The 21,156-nt window shown below is 55.5% G+C and overlaps 1 protein-coding gene across 2 annotated transcripts in view; it reads left to right on the plus strand.

Annotated features, from left to right (window-relative positions):
• Positions 1 to 21,156, plus strand: part of fkbp16 (FKBP prolyl isomerase 16) — a 191,755-nt gene that overhangs the window by 132,899 nt on the left and 37,700 nt on the right. For both annotated transcript variants that reach the window (XM_087981241.1, XM_087981240.1), the window contains exon 4: positions 964 to 1,181. In XM_087981241.1, coding sequence (XP_087837367.1) covers positions 964 to 1,181 — 218 coding nt within the window. The remainder of the gene's footprint in view (positions 1 to 963; positions 1,182 to 21,156) is intronic.

The following is a 21,156-nucleotide window of genomic DNA, read 5'->3' on the forward strand; positions in this document are numbered from 1 at the left end:
GAGTCTAGAGAATGTTTCTGCTTCTCCTGACATCAGAGCACTGATAAATAAACTCACCGACCAGCGAAGAATCCTGAGAAAAGTCAGTATAATGCCTGAAGTATCATGCCTTTCCAATTTCAAGGGGCATATGCAGCCACCAAGTCAAATCATTTACCTATGAATGGAGCCTAAAGCCTTTGTTAGGTTGAAGTAGGGCCGCTGTTAAAATGACCAAGCCTGTATAGGATTGGGCACTTTGTGGCAAACTTTGGACATTGCTGTGAAATTGTTGCTTTTTATGTTACACTTGCAGAAGGGATACAATGAAGCCTGATTTCTACCTGAATATTTGAAAATGTAAAGCTAAAGATGTGCAATGTCCCTAGGACTAGATTCACGTTTTGTCACTAGAATCACTACACTACAGTGTGGAAATAGGCCCTTCGGCCTGACAAATCTACACCATCCCTCCGAAGAGCAACCCACCCAGACCAATTCCCCTAAATTCATCCCTGACTAATGCACCTAACACTACAGGCAATTTAGCATGGCCAATTCACATGACCTGTGGGAGGAAACCAGAGCACCTGGAAGAAACCCACACAGGCGCAGGGAGAATGTATAAACTCCACACAGACAGTTGCCCAAGGTGGGAATTGAACCCGGGTCCCTGGTGCTGTGAGGCAGCAGTGCTAACCACTGAGCCACCGTGCCACCTAATACTCTTTGCTTCCAGAGAAGATTTCACAGGCTATTGAGTTCCTGGGATTCACTGTAACCTCTGGCTTTTCTTGCCTCAGGTTCATACCAAAATGTCACTGGCCTGTACTCCCTGCTATCCCACTCAACTGCTTACATTTAATATTTCCATTGTACAGAACTGACAATGTTGGTAAAACAGCTGGTGTTAAACATTCGCTTTACCGCAGGTATAGTTGATGATGAATGACCAATGATGTTTTCTTTCCTCTTCCATGTCAGAGAGCCTGATGTCCCTGCAGATGCAACAGTAATATACGAGGTCCAGCTTCTCAATGTCAGAAATGCTCCTGACCTGAAAACGCTGACGGTTTCGGACTGCATTCGGATCTGTAAACAGAAACGGGAGCGTGGAAATTACCACTTCCAGAGGGAAGACTACCACAGTGCTGTGAAATCATACAACTTGGCTTTGGATGTCCTGAATATTTCCTCAGAATGTAAGACACAACTCAATAATTATAAAACCCCTTTCGCCAGTCCTCTGACTGGTATTGTAGGAATATCTGGCTTAGTGAATTGAGTGGATTAATTATCATTGAAAGAAGAGCAGATGGTATTCTCCCCAGTAATGTGGCCAATATCCACCTCTCAATGAAACACGTAATGTGGTCATCATAATACTGTTGATTGTGGGGACTTGCTTTGCACAAGTTATTCACCATATTCCTACAGGTGACCACAGTTCAAAGATTACGTTGTTGGCTGTAATAGCACATGGGAGTATTCAGATGTGATGAACTGCACTATATATCAAAATGTTTGCCTTTTGTTTGTTTAATCTGTTTTTTGCTGATTTTTTTTTGTCCATCCAAGTTTGTAAGGTGTCATAAGAGCTTAAGATATGGGAGCTGTGGGAGGCTATTCACCCCTCTGTGCTTGCTCTGCTGTCCAGTGAGAACATGACTAAGGTTCTATATGTGACATTTGAGAAATGCATCAAAGAAGATATAACAGAAGGGGTAAAGATAATTGCTAAAGTAATCATGAGGGGCATGGATACGGTAAATAGCCAAGTTCTTTTCCCAGAAGTGCGGGAGGATATAGATTTAAGGTGAGAGGGCAAAGATTTAAAAGGGATCTAAGGGGCAATGTTTTCACACAGAGGGTGGTGTGTGTATGGAATGAGCTGCCAGAGGAAATGGTGGAGGCTGGTACAATTACAACATTTAAAAGGTATCTATGCTGGGTATATGAATGGGAAGGGTTTAGAGGGATATGGGCCAAATGCTGGCAAATGGGACTAGATTAATTTCGGATATCTGGTTGGCATGGATGAGGTGGACCAAAGGGTCTGTTTCCGTGCTGTACGTCTCAATGGCTGATCTTTTGCTTTAACACTATTATCATAATAGATTTAATATGTAGAATGCAAGTCATCTCTGCTATGAACATACTTAGTGACTGAGCTTCTGCAGTCCACTGGGTACACAATTCCAAAAGCTCACTATCCTACAGGTGAAGAGATGCCTCCTCATTTCAGACTTAATTGAGTTGTCCTTTATTTGAGACTGTTTCGTTTGTCTCTAGACAACACCCATCCCACCAGGAGAAACATCCCTCCAGGATCTCTCGGGTCGAGTCCTGTAAAAATGACTTATTTTTGAATACAATCACCTTAGCCAGTGACAATCTTGTCCCTGCGCCAGAACGCTGTGCGTTAATTTCCCACTTCTGAGGTGTGAGTATAATAGCTAAGATGCTTCTCTGGTGCAGGTGGAGGTACAGTCTTTTGGACGACACAAGAAACCAAGGCTATTTATTGGCCCTCAGGTGGAGGTAAATGATCACAGAACACTATTTCAGGGAATAGCTTGGGTGTTCTGCCCAGTTTCTTATTTATCCTTCCACCAGCATAATTGAAAAACAGACAACCCAGTCGCCAACTCATTAGAAGGCCACTATCCTCACAATGTTGATGATTGACCCCCTCAGACTCACTAACCTGAGGGGAGTTGAGAGGCAAAGATATTCAGCCAGGCTCTTGGGACTCTGGAGGCATAGGTACCCCAGGACACAAGCGTAACCCTCTTCTGCCTCATTCCCATGACAACCCTGGGCCTACATGTCGTGGAGATGCAAGTCTCTTGCCATCTGGAAACACAAAGGAGGCTGAAATAATAGAAAATGCTGGGAAATCACAATGGGTCTGGCAGCATCTGTGGAAACACAGTTAATGTTTCAAATTAACAAGTTTCTCTCAGAACAGAAAAGTTCTGAAGAAAGGCCTGTGACCTGAAACATTAACTCTCTCCACAGATCCTGCCAGATCCAGACAAATAATTCCAGAGTTTTCTGTTTTTATTTGAGATCTGCAGCATTTGTTTTGATAAAGGAACTTGACAGTGAAAAGTTTCTGGTCTGTTTATAACCTTGGAATAAACAATCACAATGCTGTCAGCAAGAACTAGTGACCAGCATGGATCCTCATATAATCTTTTGTTTATAAATCACAAAATGATGACAGATAATCCCTCATCGTTCATTCAAACATATGGACACTGTCAAAGTGAAGTTTGACAAAAACACTAAACAATGGAGCAAAAATGCAAAGAAATGCAAACAAGTGTGAAATGATGTGTTTTAGTTGGAAGAACACTGAAAGACAATATAAAAGGGAGGGTACAATTCCAAATGGGGGTGCATTACAGAGGAATCTGGGCGTATTTGTGCTCAGTCAAGATTAGAGTGGGGCTGGAAAAGCACAGCAGGTCAGGCAGCATCCGAGGAGCAGGAAAATTGATGTTTCGGGCAAAAGCTCTTCATCAGGAAACTAATGAAGGGCTTTTGCCTGAAACATCGATTTTCCTGCTCCTCGGATGCTGTCTGACCTGCTGTACTTTTCCAGCACTACTCTAATCTTGACTCTAATCTCCAGGATCTGCAGTATCCACTTCTGCTGTATTTGTGCACAGGTCAATGAAGGTAGCAGGACAGGTAGAGATAGCAGTTAATAAAGCATGCACTGTCCTCCACTTTATTAATTAGGGAATAAAGCAGGGAGTTGATGTTGAATTTCATTGGCGTTTGTGGACAGTTGTGGGCGCCACATGTAGGAACAATGTGAATGCATTGGAGAGAGAGAGTGAAGAAGCAATTTACTAGTTATAAGGAAAGATTGTTCTCCCTAGAGAGAGGAAAGCTAAGAGGTGATCAGATAGAGGTTTCGATATCATGAGTTAGCTGGACAGTGTAGTGAGAGAGAAGCTGTTTCGATTTGTAATGGATACAAGAATGAGAAGTCATAGATTTAAAATGTAGATTAGATTCCCTACAGTGTAGAAACAGACCCTTCAGCCCAACCAATCCTATGAAGAGTAACCCACTGACTAATGCACCTAACACTATGGGCAATTTAGCATGGCCAATTCACCTGGCCTGCACAGACACAGGGAGAATGCACAAACTCTGCACAGACAGTCGCCCAAGGCTGGAATTGAACCTGGGACCATGGCGCTGTGAGACAGCAGTGCTAACCACTGACCCACCATGCTGCCCCTTGTAGTGCATACAAAGCAAGGATGATGTGGGAAAAAAAAATTACACAGAGCAAGTAGTTAGAGTATGGAGTGAACTGCCTGAAAATGTGATGGAAGCAGGTTCCACTGAGGCATTCAAGAGGTAATTGGATTTGTTTTTTGGATAGCAGGAATTTGGGGAAAAGACAGGAAATTGACACTAGGTCATAGAACTGAGCCAAATGACCTTCCTGTGTGCCGTAATAATTCTGTGAAAGTGTAACTGAGTGCAGTTCAGTTACTGGAATAGCAGGCAATATCATTGGAATAAGAATTAAGACATGCCTGGAACTGTTCGATCTTTGATAAGAGTGAGTTGCTTCACTTTCTATGACAGCTTCAGCACAAAAGACAACCTGTCTTGTGTTTCAGCAAAATCACTAATGCATCGTGAATGAAAATTGAATGTCGTAATCATAGCTTTCTCATATTGAAATCACACTGACTCAGAATATGAAAACAAGGTTTTAGTTCAGACTTGTGAGCACTCAGTTAATTTTAACACTTTGGCTGAAAGCTGGCCAGACTAGGTTGGTATTGAATGCACTTGCTGTTAAAAAGCTGGAGTTGCAGACATTGAGGTAAAGTTTCCAGGGGATTTGTCTTGCCTTCAACAGAAATACCACAGGAGCAATGTAAGTAGGGTTAGGAGAAGGCCATTAAGCCCTTCAACCGACTTTGTCATTCAACTAGCTCCTTGCTCTTGCTCCTCATTTAATCACATTGAATACTTATCCCTTGATAACTTTTATCTGACAAAAAAATCTGTTAATTTTTGCCATTGACAGCAGCACTTCTCCCAGAAAATGCAGAATCTTGAGGAAGAGCATTTCAGATTTGTAGTACTTTTGGTTTGAAAAGAATCCTCCTGAATTTGCTACAGAGTGGTCTGTCTTTCATTGGTGAGCCAGCCAATATTTCACCCTCAGATAACATCAGAGAAAAGGCAGCAGTGTGAGCTTTACCGTCTTGTGAGTGAACATCAACAGTCTCTACACAATATAACAATATACAGAGGACAGTAAAACAGAACATTCAACTTGGAGCCCCTGGACTCAGGCTATAGTTCCCTGTCATTTGACATCACTATGATATAGCTTGTTTCGTATGTGCTCTCAGTTGCCATATTTAGCATAAGGTTCTTTGCAGTGGTAATGTCCCTAGCTCTGGGCATGGGCTCAAATCCCACCTGCATCAGAAGTGTGTAATAATATCTGAAATTATTGATTTGCAAATATCTATAATTCCCTTCACAAAAAATGAAACAGGTGATCTGGTCATTATCACATCATTGTTTGTTGAGCGTATAGTCGCAGGTAGACAGGGTGGTGAAGATGTTCAGTGTGCTTTCCTTTATCAGTCAGTGCATTGAGTATTGGATTTGGGATGTCATGTTGCGGCTATACAGGATATTGGCGAGGCCACTTTTGGAATACTGCATGTAATTCTGGTCTCCCTACTCTCGGAGAGATGTTGTTAAACTTGAAAGTGTTCAGAAAATATTTACAAGGATGTTGTCAGGATTGAAGGGTTTGAGCTATAGGAAGGGACTGAATAGGCTGGTGCTGTTTTCCCTGGAGCGTCGGAGGCTGGGGGGTGACCTTATAGAGGTTTATAAAATCATGAGGGGCATGGATAGGGTAAATGGACAAGGTCTCTTGCCCAGGGTAGGGGAGTCCAAAACTAAAGGGTATACGTTTAGGGTGAAAGGGGTAAGGTTTATAAGGGACCTAAAGGGCAACTTTTCATGGTGCGTGTATGGAATGAGCTGCCAGAGGATGTGGTGCAGGCTGGTACAATTGCAACATTTAAAAGGCATCTGGATGGGTATATGATTAGGAAGGGTTTAGAGGGTTGTGGGCCAAATGCTGGAAAATGGGACTAGATTAATTTAGGATATCTGGTCGGCATGGATGTGTTGGACCGAAGACTCTATATTGCTGCACTGGTTCCCTCATTACAACAGCGACGACACCTCAAAAGGATTTCATTGATAGTAAAATGCCTTCTAAGGACTGGTAATATTAAAGAGATGCTAAATAAATGCAAGTCCTCCTATCAATATACTTCTATGTCAATGAGACAAAATAGTTGCTTTACATATGTTTTTAAATATATATTTTCTAATCAGCCTAATCAACAGCTCTCTGCCTCTCAGTTCTGCCAGTGAGCTTCTGCATGCAGCAGAATGTCTCAAGAGTGTTGTGCACTTTTAGAGAGAAGCTAACCACAAAGGTGGCTGAAATGGATTATCCTGGGAACTAAGGTCAGAGTGTACTGACGGATATGGCACTAGGAATCTTGGCCTTATAGACGAACATGAAGGGAGATGCTATGGTCGCATAGTCAGGGTTAGGAGACTGTCAGGGTCCACCCTGAGAAGGCAGGTGACCAGGGAGGTCAGTTCCTGGAGACAGGTACCGACGACCTGGCAGCAGAGGTATAACAGGGGGAATGCCCTCCTGCCAATGTCAATGTGAGAGAATGCACCTTTCACACAATGATTGCTACCCATTTTAACACTGACTGTTCATACTGCTCAATCTAATACATCCCCACCACTCACCCAGGAACACCGCCCAGCACTCAGGACTTACACCAAATCAGCAGGTATTTCACTTCAACCCGACACAATGGCATTCTGGACCTCACACCTGCAGGACAAGGTTCCACACAAAGAAAAGGGAGCGGAGCAGAGCAGAACCAGAGAAGGGGCACAGAGCCCTCCATTTCCTGAGCCCTGCAGTGGGGAACGTTGTCTATGATCACAGGTCTGGTAGCCTCATGGTCCATAACTATCCATACTTTGATTATAGATCTCCAGCTCCCCCTTCCAACCCTCTCACCTCACACTAACAATCCCATCTGAGTTCCTTCTATCAGACACTTACAACCTTCAGCCTGTTCTGCTCCAGGAGCCCCAGGGAGGGGAGACAGAGTGACACAGAGACAGCAACAACACTGCAGTGATGCTAAGTTCCCACACTTGATGTGACACTTACTCAGATTAGGAAATGACACTTATCCTGAAGGTGAATATAAAGTTGGGATCAGCAGAGGCAGGTGTGTCCTGTAAGCAGGCCTAATCAGAAGGATGCTGTGTTAGCCAGGTCAGCAGCACAGGGTAAAGGGTCAGACTCAGCGGGACTAGTGATGGAAACCACAGGCTCCCATCTGCTTCTGGACTAGACCCAGGACCCAGGACCCAGCCCAAGATCAGGGGTAGGAGACCCAGCCCCACACAGAACACTGTGATCCCCACCCCCATACTGAGCACAGTGACCCCACACCCCATACAGAACAGTGGCCCACCCCCATAGTGAGCACAGTGACCCCCCCCCCCACACAGACCACAGTGAGCCCACCCCCCACACAGAGCACAGTGAGCCCACCCCCCCACACAGAGCACAGTGAGCCCGCCCCAGACAGAGCACAGTGACCCCACCCCCATACAGAGCACAGAGAGCCTGCCCCAATCAGAGCACACTGAGCCCACCCCCACACAGAGCACAGTGACCCCACCCCCACACAGAGCAAGGTGAGCCCATCCCACACAGAGCACAATGAGCCCACACCCCACATAGAGCACAGTGAGCCCACCCCCCACACAGAGCACAGTGAGCCCACCCCTCATACAGAGCACAGTGAGCCCACACCCATACAGACCACAGTGAGCCCACCCCCCCCACAGAGCAGAGTGAACCCGCCCCACACAGACCACAGTGAGACCACCCCCACACAGACCACAGTGAGACCCCTCCACACAGACCACAGTGACCTCACCCCCACACAGACCACAGTGAGTCCACCCCCATACAGACCACAGTGAGCCCACCCCCACACAGACTACAGTGAGTCCACCCCCATACAGACCACAGTGAGCGTACCCCCATACAGAGCACAGTGGGCCCACCCCCCCATACAGAGCACAGTGGGCCCACCCCTCCATACAGACCACAGTGAGCACACCCCCATACAGAGCACAGTGGGCCCACCCCCCCATACAGAGCACAGTGGGCCCACCCCCCCATACAGACCACAGTGAGCCCACCCCACCATACAGAGCACAGTGAGCCTGCCTCATACAGAGCACAGTGACCCCACCCCCATACAGAGCACAGTGAGCCTGCCCCAATCAGAGCACACTGAGCCCACCCCCACACAGAGCACAGTGACCCCAACCCCACACAGAGCAAGGTGAGCCCACACCCCACACAGAGCACAATGAGCCCACCCCCCACATAGAGCACAGTGAGCCCACCCCCCACACAGAGCACAGTGAGCCCACCCCTCATACAGAGCACAGTGAGCCCACACACATACAGACCACAGTGAGCCCACTCCCCCCCACAGAGCACAGTGAACCCGCCCCACAGTGAGACTACCCCCACAAAGACCACAGTGACACCCCCCCACACAGACCACAGTGACCCCACCCTCACACAGACCACAGTGAGTCCACCCCCATACAGAGCACAGTGGGCCAGCCCCACACAGACCACAGTGAGCCCACCCCCATACAGACCGCAGTGAGCCCACCCCCCATACAGACCACAGTGAGCCCACCCCCATACAGAGCACAGTGGGCCAGCCCCTCTATACAGAGCACAGTGGGCCCACCCCCCATACAGAGCACAGTGGGCCCACCCCCCCCATACAGAGCACTTTGGGCCCACCACACCATACAGAGCACAGTGGGCCCACCCCCCCCATACAGAGCACAGTGGGCCCACCCCCCCCATACAGAGCACAGTGGGCCCACCACACCATACAGAGCACAGTGGGCCCACCCCCCCATACAGAGCACAGTGGGCCCACCCCCCCCATACAGAGCACAGTGGGCCCACCCCCCCCATACAGAGCTCAGTGAGCCCACCCCTATACAGAGCACAGTGGGCCCACCCCCTATACAGAGCACAGTGGGCCCACCCCCCCATACAGAGCACAATGGGCCCACACCCCCCATACAGAGCACAGTGAGCCCACCCCTATACAGAGCACAGTGGGCCCACCCCCCCCCCCCATACAGAGCACAGTGGGCCCATCCCCCATACAGACCACAGTGAGCCCACCCCCATACAGAGCACAGTGGGCCAGCCCCTCTATACAGAGCACTTTGGGCCCACCCCCCCATACAGAGCACAGTGGGCACACCCCCCCCCCCATACAGAGCACAGTGAGCCCACCCCCATACAGAGCACAGTGGGCCCACCCTCCTATACAGAGCACAGTGAGCCCACCCCCATACAGACCACAGTGGGCCCACCCCACCATACAGACCACAGTGAGCCCACCCCTATACAGAGCACAGTGGGCCCACCCCCCTATACAGAGCACAGTGAGCCCACCCCCCATACAGACCACAGTGGGCCCACCTCCCCATACAGAGCACAGTGACCCCACCCCCTATACAGAGCACAGTGAGCCCACCCCCCCCCCATACAGAGCACAGTGGGCCCACCCCTCCATGCAGAGCACAGTGGGCCCACCCCCCCCATACAGAGCACAGTGAGCCCGCCCCATACAGACCACAGTGAGCCCGCCCCATACAGAGCACACCCCCATACAGAGCACAGTGGGCCCACCCCTCATACAGAGCACAGTGAGCTCACCCCCATACAGAGCACAGTGGGCCCACCCCCCTATACAGAGCACAGTGAGCCCACCCCCATACAGACAACAGTGGGCCCACACCCCCATACAGAGCACAGTGAGCCCACCCCTATACAGAGCACAGTGAGCCCACCACCCCATACAGACCACAGTGAGCCCACCACCCCATACAGAGCACAGTGAACCCACCACCCCATACAGAGCACAGTGAACCCACCACCCCATACAGAGCACAGTGAGCCCAACCCACACAGAGCACAGTGAGCCCACCCCCATACAGACTACAGTGAGCCCGCCCCATACAGAGCACAGTGAGCCCACGCCCACACAGAGCACAGTGAGCCCACCCCCACACAGACCACAGTGAGCCCACCCCCATACAGAGCACAGTGAGCCCACGCCCACACAGACCATAGTGAGCCGACCCCCACACAGACCACAGTGAGCCCACCCCCATACAGACCAAGTGAGCCCACCGCCATACAGACCACAGTGAGCCCACCCACATACAGACCACAGTGAGCCCACCCACATACAGACCACAGTGGGCCCACCCCCCTATACAGAGCACAGTGGGCCCACCCCCCCATACAGAGCACAGTGAGCCCACCCCTATACAGAGCACAGTGAGCCCACCCCCCTATACAGAGCACAGTGGGCACACCCCCCCATACAGAGCACAATGGGCCCACCACCCCATACAGAGCACAGTGAGCCCACCCCCATACAGAGCACAGTGGGCCCACCCACCCCATACAGAGCACAGTGGGCCCACCCCCCCATACAGACCACAGTGAGCCCACCCCCATACAGAGCACAGTGGGCCAACCACTCTATACAGAGCACTTTGGGCCCACCCCCCCATACAGAGCACAGTGGGCCCACCCCCCATACAGAGCACAGTGAGCTCACCCCCATACAGAGCACAGTGGGCCCACCCCCTATACAGAGCACAGTGAGCCCACCCCCATACAGACCACAGTGGGGCCACCCCCCTATACAGAGCAATGTGGGCACACCCCCCCATACAGAGCACAGTGGGCCCACCCCCCCCATACAGAGCACAGTGAGCCCACCCCCATACAGAGCACAGTGGGCCCAACCACCCATACGGAGCACAGTGGGCCCACCCCCCTATACAGAGCACAGTGGACTCACCCCCCCCATACAGAGCACAGTGAGCTCACCCCCATACAGAGCACAGTGGGCCCACCCCCCTATACAGAGCACAGTAGGCCCAGCCCCATACAGACCACAGTGGGCCCACCCCCCCATACAGAGCACAGTGAGCCCACCCCTATACAGAGTACAGTGGGCCCACCCCCCCTACAGAGCACAGTGAGCCCACCCCTATACAGAGCACAGTGGGTCCACCCCCCCTATACAGAGCACAGTGAGCCCACCCCCATACTGACCACAGTGCGCCCACCCCCATACAGAGCACAGTGGGCCCACCCCTCCATACAGAGCACAGTGTGCCCACTCCCCCATACAGAGCACAGTGAGCCCGCCCCATACAGACCACAGTGAGCCCGCCCCATACAGAGCACACCCCTCATACAGAGCACAGTGGGCCCACCGCCCCCATACAGAGCACAGTGAGCTCACCCCCATACAGAGCACAGTGGTCCCACCCGCCTATACAGAGCACAGTGAGCCCACCCCCATACAGACCACAGTGGGCCCACCCTCCCATACAGAGCACAGTGAGCCCACCCCTATACAGAGCACAGTGAGCCCACCACCCCATACAGACCACAGTGAGCCCACCACCCCATACAGAGCACAGTGAACCCACCACCCCATACAGAGCACAGTGGGCCCAACCCACACAGAGCACAGTGAGCCGACCCCCATACAGACTACAGTGAGCCTGCCCCATACAGAGCACAGTGAGCCCACGCCCACATAGAGCACAGTGAGCCCACACCCACACAGACCACAGTGAGCCCACCCCCATACAGAGCGCAGTGAGCCCACCCCCATACAGAGCACAGTGAGCCCACGCCCACACAGACCACAGTGAGCGACCCCCACACAGACCACAGTGAGCCCACCCCCATACAGACCACAGTGAGCCCACCCCCATACAGACCACAGTGAGCCCACCACCATACGGAGCACAGTGAGCCCACCACCCCCCACAGAGCACAGCGAACCCGCCCCACACAGACCACAGTGAGACTACCCCCACACAGATCACAGTTAGTCCACCCCCATACAGAGTACAGTGAGCCCGCCCCATACAGAGCACAGTGGGCCCACCCCCCTATACAGTGCACAGTGGACCCACTCCCCCATACAGAGCACAGTGAGCACACCCCCATACAGAGCACAGTGGGGTCACCCCCCTATAAAGAGCACAGTGGGTCCACCCCCCCATACAGAGCACAGTGAGCCCACCCCTATACAGAGCACAGTGGGCTCACCCCTCCATACAGACCACAGTGGGCCCACCTCCCCATACAGAGCACAGTGAGCCCGCCCCATACAGACCACAGTGAGCCCGCCCCATACAGAGCACACCCCCATACAGAGCACAGTGAGCCCACCCCCATACTGACCACAGTGGGCCCACCCCTCCATACAGAGCACAGTGGGCCCACCTCCCCATACAGAGCACAGTGAGCCCGCCCCATACAGACCACAGTGAGCCCGCCCCATACAGAGCTCACCCCCATACAGAGCACACTGAGCCCACCCCTATACAGAGCACAGTGGGCCCACCCCTCTATACAGAGCACAGTGGGCGCACCCCCCCATACAGAGCACAGTGGGCCCACCCCCCCCATACAGAGCACAGTGAGCCCACCCCCCCATACAGAGCACAGTGAGCCCACCCCTATACAGAGAACAGTGGGCCCACCACCTTTACAGAGCACAGTGAGCCCACCCCTGTACAGAGCACAATGGGCCCACCCCCCCATACAGAGCACAGTGAGCCCACCCCTATACAGAGCACAGTGGGCCCACCCTCCTATACAGAGCACAGTGGGCCCACCCCTATACAGAGCACAGTGGGCCCACCCCCCTATACAGAGCACAGTGGGCCCACCCCTATACAGAGCACAGTGGGCCCACCCCCCAATACAGAGCACAGTGAGCTCACCCCCATACAGAGCACAGTGGGCCCACCCCCCTATACAGAGCACAGTGAGCCCAACCCCCTATACAGAGCACAGTGAGCCCGCCCCCATACAGACTACAGTGGGCCCACCCCCCCATACAGAGCACAGTGAGCCCACCCCCATACAGACCACAGTGAGCCCGCCCCATACAGAGCACACCCCCATACAGAGCACAGTGGGCCCACCCCCCCATACAGAGCACAGTGAGCTCACCCCCATACAGAGCACAGTGGGCCCACCCGCCTATACAGAGCACAGTGAGCCCACCCCCATACAGACCACAGTGGGCCCACCCTCCCATACAGAGCACAGTGAGCCCACCCCTATACAGAGCACAGTGAGCCCACCACCCCATACAGACCACAGTGAGCCCACCACCCCATACAGAGCACAGTGAACCCACCACCCCATACAGAGCACAGTGGGCCCAACCCACACAGAGCACAGTGAGCCCACCCCCATACAGACTACAGTGAGCCCGCCCCATACAGAGCACAGTGAGCCCACACCCACACAGACCACAGTGAGCCCACCCCCATACAGACCACAGTGAGCCCACCCCCATACAGAGCCCAGTGAGCCCACGCCCACACAGACCACAGTGAGCGACCCCCACACAGACCACAGTGAGCCCACCACCATACAGACCACAGTGAGCCCACCCCCATACAGACCACAGTGAGCCCACCCCCATACGGAGCACAGTGAGCCCACCACCCCCCACAGAGCACAGCGAACCCGCCCCACACAGACCACAGTGAGACTACCCCCACACAGATCACAGTGAGTCCACCCCCATACAGAGTACAGTGAGCCCGCCCCATACAGAGCACAGTGGGCCCACCCCCCTATACAGAGCACAGTGGACCCACTCCCCCACTGGCAGGTGAAACAAGCAATCTCCTGATGTTGCAATTCTTATCCTTGTTTTCAAACCCTTCCATTGTCTTGCCCTTCCCTATCTCTGTAATTCTATCTACAGAGCACAGTGAGCACACCCCCATACAGAGCACAGTGGGCCCACCCCCCTATACAGAGCACAGTGGGGCCACCCCCCTATACAGAGCACAGTGGGTCCACCCCCCCATACAGAGCACAGTGGGCCCACCCACCCCCATACAGAGCAGAGTGGGCCCACCCCCCCCATACAGAGCACAGTGGGCCCACCCCCCTATACAGAGCACAGTGGGCCCACCCCCATACAGAGCAAAGTGGGCCCACCCCCCCATACAGAGCACAGTGAGCTCACCCCTATACAGAGCACAGTGAGCCCACCCCCCTTTACAGAGCACAGTGGGCCCACCCCCCCATACAGAGCACAGTGAGCCCACCCCCCATACAGAGCACAGTGAGCCCACCCCTATACAGAGCACAGTGGGCCCACCCCCCCTATACAGAGCACAGTGAGCCCACCCCTATACAGAGCACAGTGGGCCCACCCCCCTATACAGAGCAGAGTGAGCCCACCCCCATACTGACCACAGTGGGCCCACCCCTCCATACAGAGCACAGTGGGCCCACCTCCCCATACAGAGCACAGTGAGCCCACGCCCACACAGAGCACAGTGAGCCCACCCCCACACAGACCACAGTGAGCCCACCCCCATACAGAGCACAGTGAGCCCACGCCCACACAGACCATAGTGAGCCGACCCCCACACAGACCACAGTGAGCCCACCCCCATACAGACCACAGTGAGCCCACCCACATACAGACCACAGTGAGCCCACCCACATACAGACCACAGTGGGCCCACCCCCCTATACAGAGCACAGTGGGCCCACCCCCCCATACAGAGCACAGTGAGCCCACCCCTATACAGAGCACAGTGAGCCCACCCCCCTATACAGAGCACAGTGGGCACACCCCCCCATACAGAGCACAATGGGCCCACCACCCCATACAGAGCACAGTGAGCCCACCCCCATACAGAGCACAGTGGGCCCACCCACCCCATACAGAGCACAGTGGGCCCACCCCCCCATACAGACCACAGTGAGCCCACCCCCATACAGAGCACAGTGGGCCAACCACTCTATACAGAGCACTTTGGGCCCACCCCCCCATACAGAGCACAGTGGGCCCACCCCCCATACAGAGCACAGTGAGCTCACCCCCATACAGAGCACAGTGGGCCCACCCCCTATACAGAGCACAGTGAGCCCACCCCCATACAGACCACAGTGGGGCCACCCCCCTATACAGAGCAATGTGGGCACACACCCCCATACAGAGCACAGTGGGCCCACCCCGCCCATACAGAGCACAGTGAGCCCACCCCCATACAGAGCACAGTGGGCCCAACCACCCATACGGAGCACAGTGGGCCCACCCCCCTATACAGAGCACAGTGGACTCACCCCCCCATACAGAGCACAGTGAGCTCACCCCCATACAGAGCACAGTGGGCCCACCCCCCTATACAGAGCACAGTAGGCCCAGCCCCATACAGACCACAGTGGGCCCACCCCCCCATACAGAACACAGTGAGCCCACCCCTATACAGAGCACAGTGGGCCCACCCCCCTATACAGAGCACAGTAGGCCCAGCCCCATACAGACCACAGTGGGCCCACCCCCCCCATACAGAGCACAGTGAGCCCACCCCTATACAGAGCACAGTGGGTCCACCCCCCCTATACAGAGCACAGTGAGCCCACCCCCATACTGACCACAGTGCGCCCACCCCCATACAGAGCACAGTGGGCCCACCCCTCCATACAGAGCACAGTGTGCCCACTCCCCCATACAGAGCACAGTGAGCCCGCCCCATTCAGACCACAGTGAGCCCGCCCCATACAGAGCACACCCCTCATACAGAGCACAGTGGGCCCACCGCCCCCATACAGAGCACAGTGAGCTCACCCCCATACAGAGCACAGTGGGCCCACCCGCCTATACAGAGCACAGTGAGCCCACCCCCATACAGACCACAGTGGGCCCACCCTCCCATACAGAGCACAGTGAGCCCACCCCTATACAGAGCACAGTGAGCCCACCACCCCATACAGACCACTGTGAGCCCACCACCCCATACAGAGCACAGTGAACCCACCACCCCATACAGAGCACAGTGGGCCCAACCCACACAGAGCACAGTGAGCCGACCCCCATACAGACTACAGTGAGCCTGCCCCATACAGAGCACAGTGAGCCCACGCCCACATAGAGCACAGTGAGCCCACACCCACACAGACCACAGTGAGCCCACCCCCATACAGAGCGCAGTGAGCCCACCCCCATACAGAGCACAGTGAGCCCACGCCCACACAGACCACAGTGAGCGACCCCCACACAGACCACAGTGAGCCCACCCCCATACAGACCACAGTGAGCCCACCCCCATACAGACCACAGTGAGCCCACCACCATACGGAGCACAGTGAGCCCACCACCCCCCACAGAGCACAGCGAACCCGCCCCACACAGACCACAGTGAGACTACCCCCACACAGATCACAGTTAGTCCACCCCCATACAGAGTACAGTGAGCCCGCCCCATACAGAGCACAGTGGGCCCACCCCCCTATACAGTGCACAGTGGACCCACTCCCCCATACAGAGCACAGTGAGCACACCCCCATACAGAGCACAGTGGGGTCACCGCCCTATAAAGAGCACAGTGGGTCCACCCCGCCCATACAGAGCACAGTGGGCCCACCCACCCCCATACAGAGCACAGTGGGCCCACACCCCCATACAGAGCACAGTGAGCTCACCCCCCTATACAGAGCACAGTGAGCCCACCCCTATACAGAGCACAGTGGCCCACCCCCCTATACAGAGCACAGTGAGCCCACCCCGATACTGACCACAGTGGGCTCACCCCTCCATACAGAGCACAGTGGGCCCACCTCCCCATACAGAGCACAGTGAGCCCGCCCCATACAGACCACAGTGAGCCCGCCCCATACAGAGCACACCCCCATACAGAGCACAGTGAGCCCACCCCCATACTGACCACAGTGGGCCCACCCCTCCATACAGAGCACAGTGGGCCCACCTCCCCATACAGAGCACAGTGAGCCCGCCCCATACAGACCACAGTGAGCCCGCCCCATACAGAGCTCACCCCCATACAGAGCACACTGAGCCCACCCCTATACAGAGCACAGTGGGCCCACCCCTCTATACAGAGCACAGTGGGCGCACCCCCCCATACAGAGCACAGTGGGCCCACCCCCCCATACAGAGCACAGTGAGCCCACCCCCCCATACAGAGCACAGTGAGCCCACCCCTATACAGAGAACAGTGGGCCCACCACCTTTACAGAGCACAGTGAGCCCACCCCTGTACAGAGCACAATGGGCCCACCCCCCCATACAGAGCACAGTGAGCCCACCCCTATACAGAGCACAGTGGGCCCACCCTCCTATACAGAGCACAGTGGGCCCACCCCTATACAGAGCACAGTGGGCCCACCCCCCTATACAGAGCACAGTGGGCCCACCCCCCTATACAGAGCACAGTGGGCCCACCCCCCAATACAGAGCACAGTGAGCTCACCCCCATACAGAGCACAGTGGGCCCACCCCCCTATACAGAGCACAGTGAGCCCAACCCCCTATACAGAGCACAGTGAGCCCGCCCCCATACAGACTACAGTGGGCCCACCCCCCCATACAGAGCACAGTGAGCCCACCCCCATACAGACCACAGTGAGCCCGCCCCATACAGAGCACACCCCCATACAGAGCACAGTGGGCCCACCCCCCCATACAGAGCACAGTGAGCTCACCCCCATACAGAGCACAGTGGGCCCACCCGCCTATACAGAGCACAGTGAGCCCACCCCCATACAGACCACAGTGGGCCCACCCTCCCATACAGAGCACAGTGAGCCCACCCCTATACAGAGCACAGTGAGCCCACCACCCCATACAGACCACAGTGAGCCCACCACCCCATACAGAGCACAGTGAACCCACCACCCCATACAGAGCACAGTGGGCCCAACCCACACAGAGCACAGTGAGCCCACCCCCATACAGACTACAGTGAGCCCGCCCCATACAGAGCACAGTGAGCCCACACCCACACAGACCACAGTGAGCCCACCCCCATACAGACCACAGTGAGCCCACCCCCATACAGAGCCCAGTGAGCCCACGCCCACACAGACCACAGTGAGCGACCCCCACACAGACCACAGTGAGCCCACCCCCATACAGACCACAGTGAGCCCACCCCCATACAGACCACAGTGAGCCCACCCCCATACAGACCACAGTGAGCCCACCCCCATACGGAGCACAGTGAGCCCACCACCCCCCACAGAGCACAGCGAACCCGCCCCACACAGACCACAGTGAGACTACCCCCACACAGATCACAGTGAGTCCACCCCCATACAGAGTACAGTGAGCCCGCCCCATACAGAGCACAGTGGGCCCACCCCCCTATACAGAGCACAGTGGACCCACTCCCCCACTGGCGGGTGAAACAAGCAATCTCCTGATGTTGCAATTCTTATCCTTGTTTTCAAACCCTTCCATTGTCTTGCCCTTCCCTATCTCTGTAATTCTATCTACAGAGCACAGTGAGCACACCCCCATACAGAGCACAGTGGGCCCACCCCACTATACAGAGCACAGTGGGGCCACCCCCCTATACAGAGCACAGTGGGTCCACCCCCCCATACAGAGCACAGTGGGCCCACCCACCCCCATACAGAGCAGAGTGGGCCCACCCCCCCCATACAGAGCACAGTGGGCCCACCCCCCTATACAGAGCACAGTGGGCCCACCCCCATACAGAGCAAAGTGGGCCCACCCCCCCATACAGAGCACAGTGAGCTCACCCCTATACAGAGCACAGTGAGCCCACCCCCCTTTACAGAGCACAGTGGGCCCACCCCCCCATACAGAGCACAGTGAGCCCACCCCCCATACAGAGCACAGTGAGCCCACCCCTATACAGAGCACAGTGGGCCCACCCCCCCCTATACAGAGCACAGTGAGCCCACCCCTATACAGAGCACAGTGGGCCCACCCCCCTATACAGAGCACAGTGAGCCCACCCCCATACTGACCACAGTGGGCCCACCCCTCCATACAGAGCACAGTGGGCCCACCTCCCCATACAGAGCACAGTGAGCCCGCCCCATACAGACCACAGTGAGCCTGCCCCATACAGAGCACACCCCCATACAGAGCACAGTGTGCCCACCCCCCCCATACAGAGCACAGTGAGCTCACCCCCATACAGAGCACACTGAGCCCACCCCTATACAGAGCACAGTGGGCCCACCCCTCTATACAGAGCATAGTGGGCCCACCCCCCCATACAGAGCACAGTGGGCCCACGCCCCCATACAGAGCACAGTGAGCCCACCCCCCTATACAGAGCACAGTGAGCCCAACCACCTATACAGAGCACAGTGAGCCCGCCCCCATACAGACCACAGTGAGCCCACACCCCCATACAGACCACAGTGAGCCCACCACCCCATACAGAGCACAGTGAACCCACCACCCCATACAGAGCACAGTGAACCCACCACCCCATACAGAGCACAGTGAGCCCAACCCACACAGAGCACAGTGAGCCCACCCCCATACAGACTACAGTGAGCCCGCCCCATACAGAGCACAGTGAGCCCACGCCCACACAGAGCACAGTGAGCCCACCCCCACACAGACCACAGTGAGCCCACCCCCCCCCCACAGAGCACAGTGAGCCGACCCCCACACAGACCACAGTGAGCCCACCCCCATACAGACCAAGTGAGCCCACCCCCATACAGACCACAGTGAGCCCACCCACATACAGACCACAGTGAGACCACCCACATACAGACCACAGTGGGCCCACCCCCCTATACAGAGCACAGTGGGCCCACCCCCCCATACAGAGCACAGTGAGCCCACCCCTATACAGAGCACAGTGAGCCCACCCCCCTATACAGAGCACAGTGGGCACACCCCCCCCCATACAGAGCACAATGGGCCCACCACCCCATACAGAGCACAGTGAGCCCACCCCCATACAGAGCACAGTGGGCCCACCCACCCCATACAGAGCACAGTGGGCCCACCCCCACATACAGAGCACAGTGAGCTCACCCCCATACAGAGCACAGTGGGCCCACCCCCCTATACAGAGCACAGTGAGCCCACCCCCATACAGACCACAGTGGGTCCACCCCCCTATACAGAGCAATGTGGGCACACCCCCCCATACAGAGCACAGTGGGCCCACCCCCCCATACAGAGCACAGTGGGCCCACCCCCCCATACAGAGCACAGTGAGCTCACCCCCATACAGAGCACAGTGGGCCCACCCCCCTATACAGAGCACAGTGAGCCCACCCCCATACAGACCACAGTGGGTCCACCCCCCTATACAGAGCAATGTGGGCACACCCCCCCATACAGAGCACAGTGGGCCCACCCCCCCATACAGAGCACAGTGGGCCCACCCCCCCATACAGAGCACAGTGAGCCCACCCCCATACAGAGCACAGTGGGCCCAACCACCCATACGGAGCACAGAGGGCCCACTCCCCTATACAGAGCACAGTGGACCCACCCCCCCCATACAGAGCACAGTGAGCTCACCCCCATACAGAGCACAGTGGGCCCACCCCCCTATACAGAGCACAGTAGGCCCAGCCCCATACAGACCACAGTGGGCCCACCCCCCCATACAGAGCACAGTGAGCCCACCCCTATACAGAGCACAGTGGGCCCACCCCCCTATACAGAGCACAGTGAGCCCACCCCTATACAGAGCACAGTGGGCCAACCCCCCCTATACAGAGCACAGTGAGCCCACCCCCATACTGACCACAGTGCGCCCCCCCCCATACAGAGCACAGTGGGCCCACCCCTCCATACAGAGCACAGTGTGCCGACTCCCCCATACAGAGCACAGTGAGCCCGCCCCATACAGACCACAGTGAGCCCGCCCCATACAGAGCACACCCCTCATACAGAGCACAGTGGGCCCACCGCCCCCATACAGAGCACAGTGAGCTCACCCCCATACAGAGCACAGTGGGCCCACCCCCCTATACAGAGCACAGTAGGCCCAGCCCCATACAGACCACAGTTGGCCCACCCCCCCATACAGAGCACAGTGAGCCCACCCCTATACAGAGCACAGTGGGCCCACCCCCCTATACAGAGCACAGTGAGCCCACCCCTATACAGA

This window comes from Chiloscyllium plagiosum, unplaced genomic scaffold (genome assembly GCF_037043375.1).
Source record: "Chiloscyllium plagiosum isolate Xiang-an unplaced genomic scaffold, Cpla_swu_hap1 HiC_scaffold_39, whole genome shotgun sequence".
NCBI classification, from domain to species: domain Eukaryota; kingdom Metazoa; phylum Chordata; class Chondrichthyes; order Orectolobiformes; family Hemiscylliidae; genus Chiloscyllium; species Chiloscyllium plagiosum.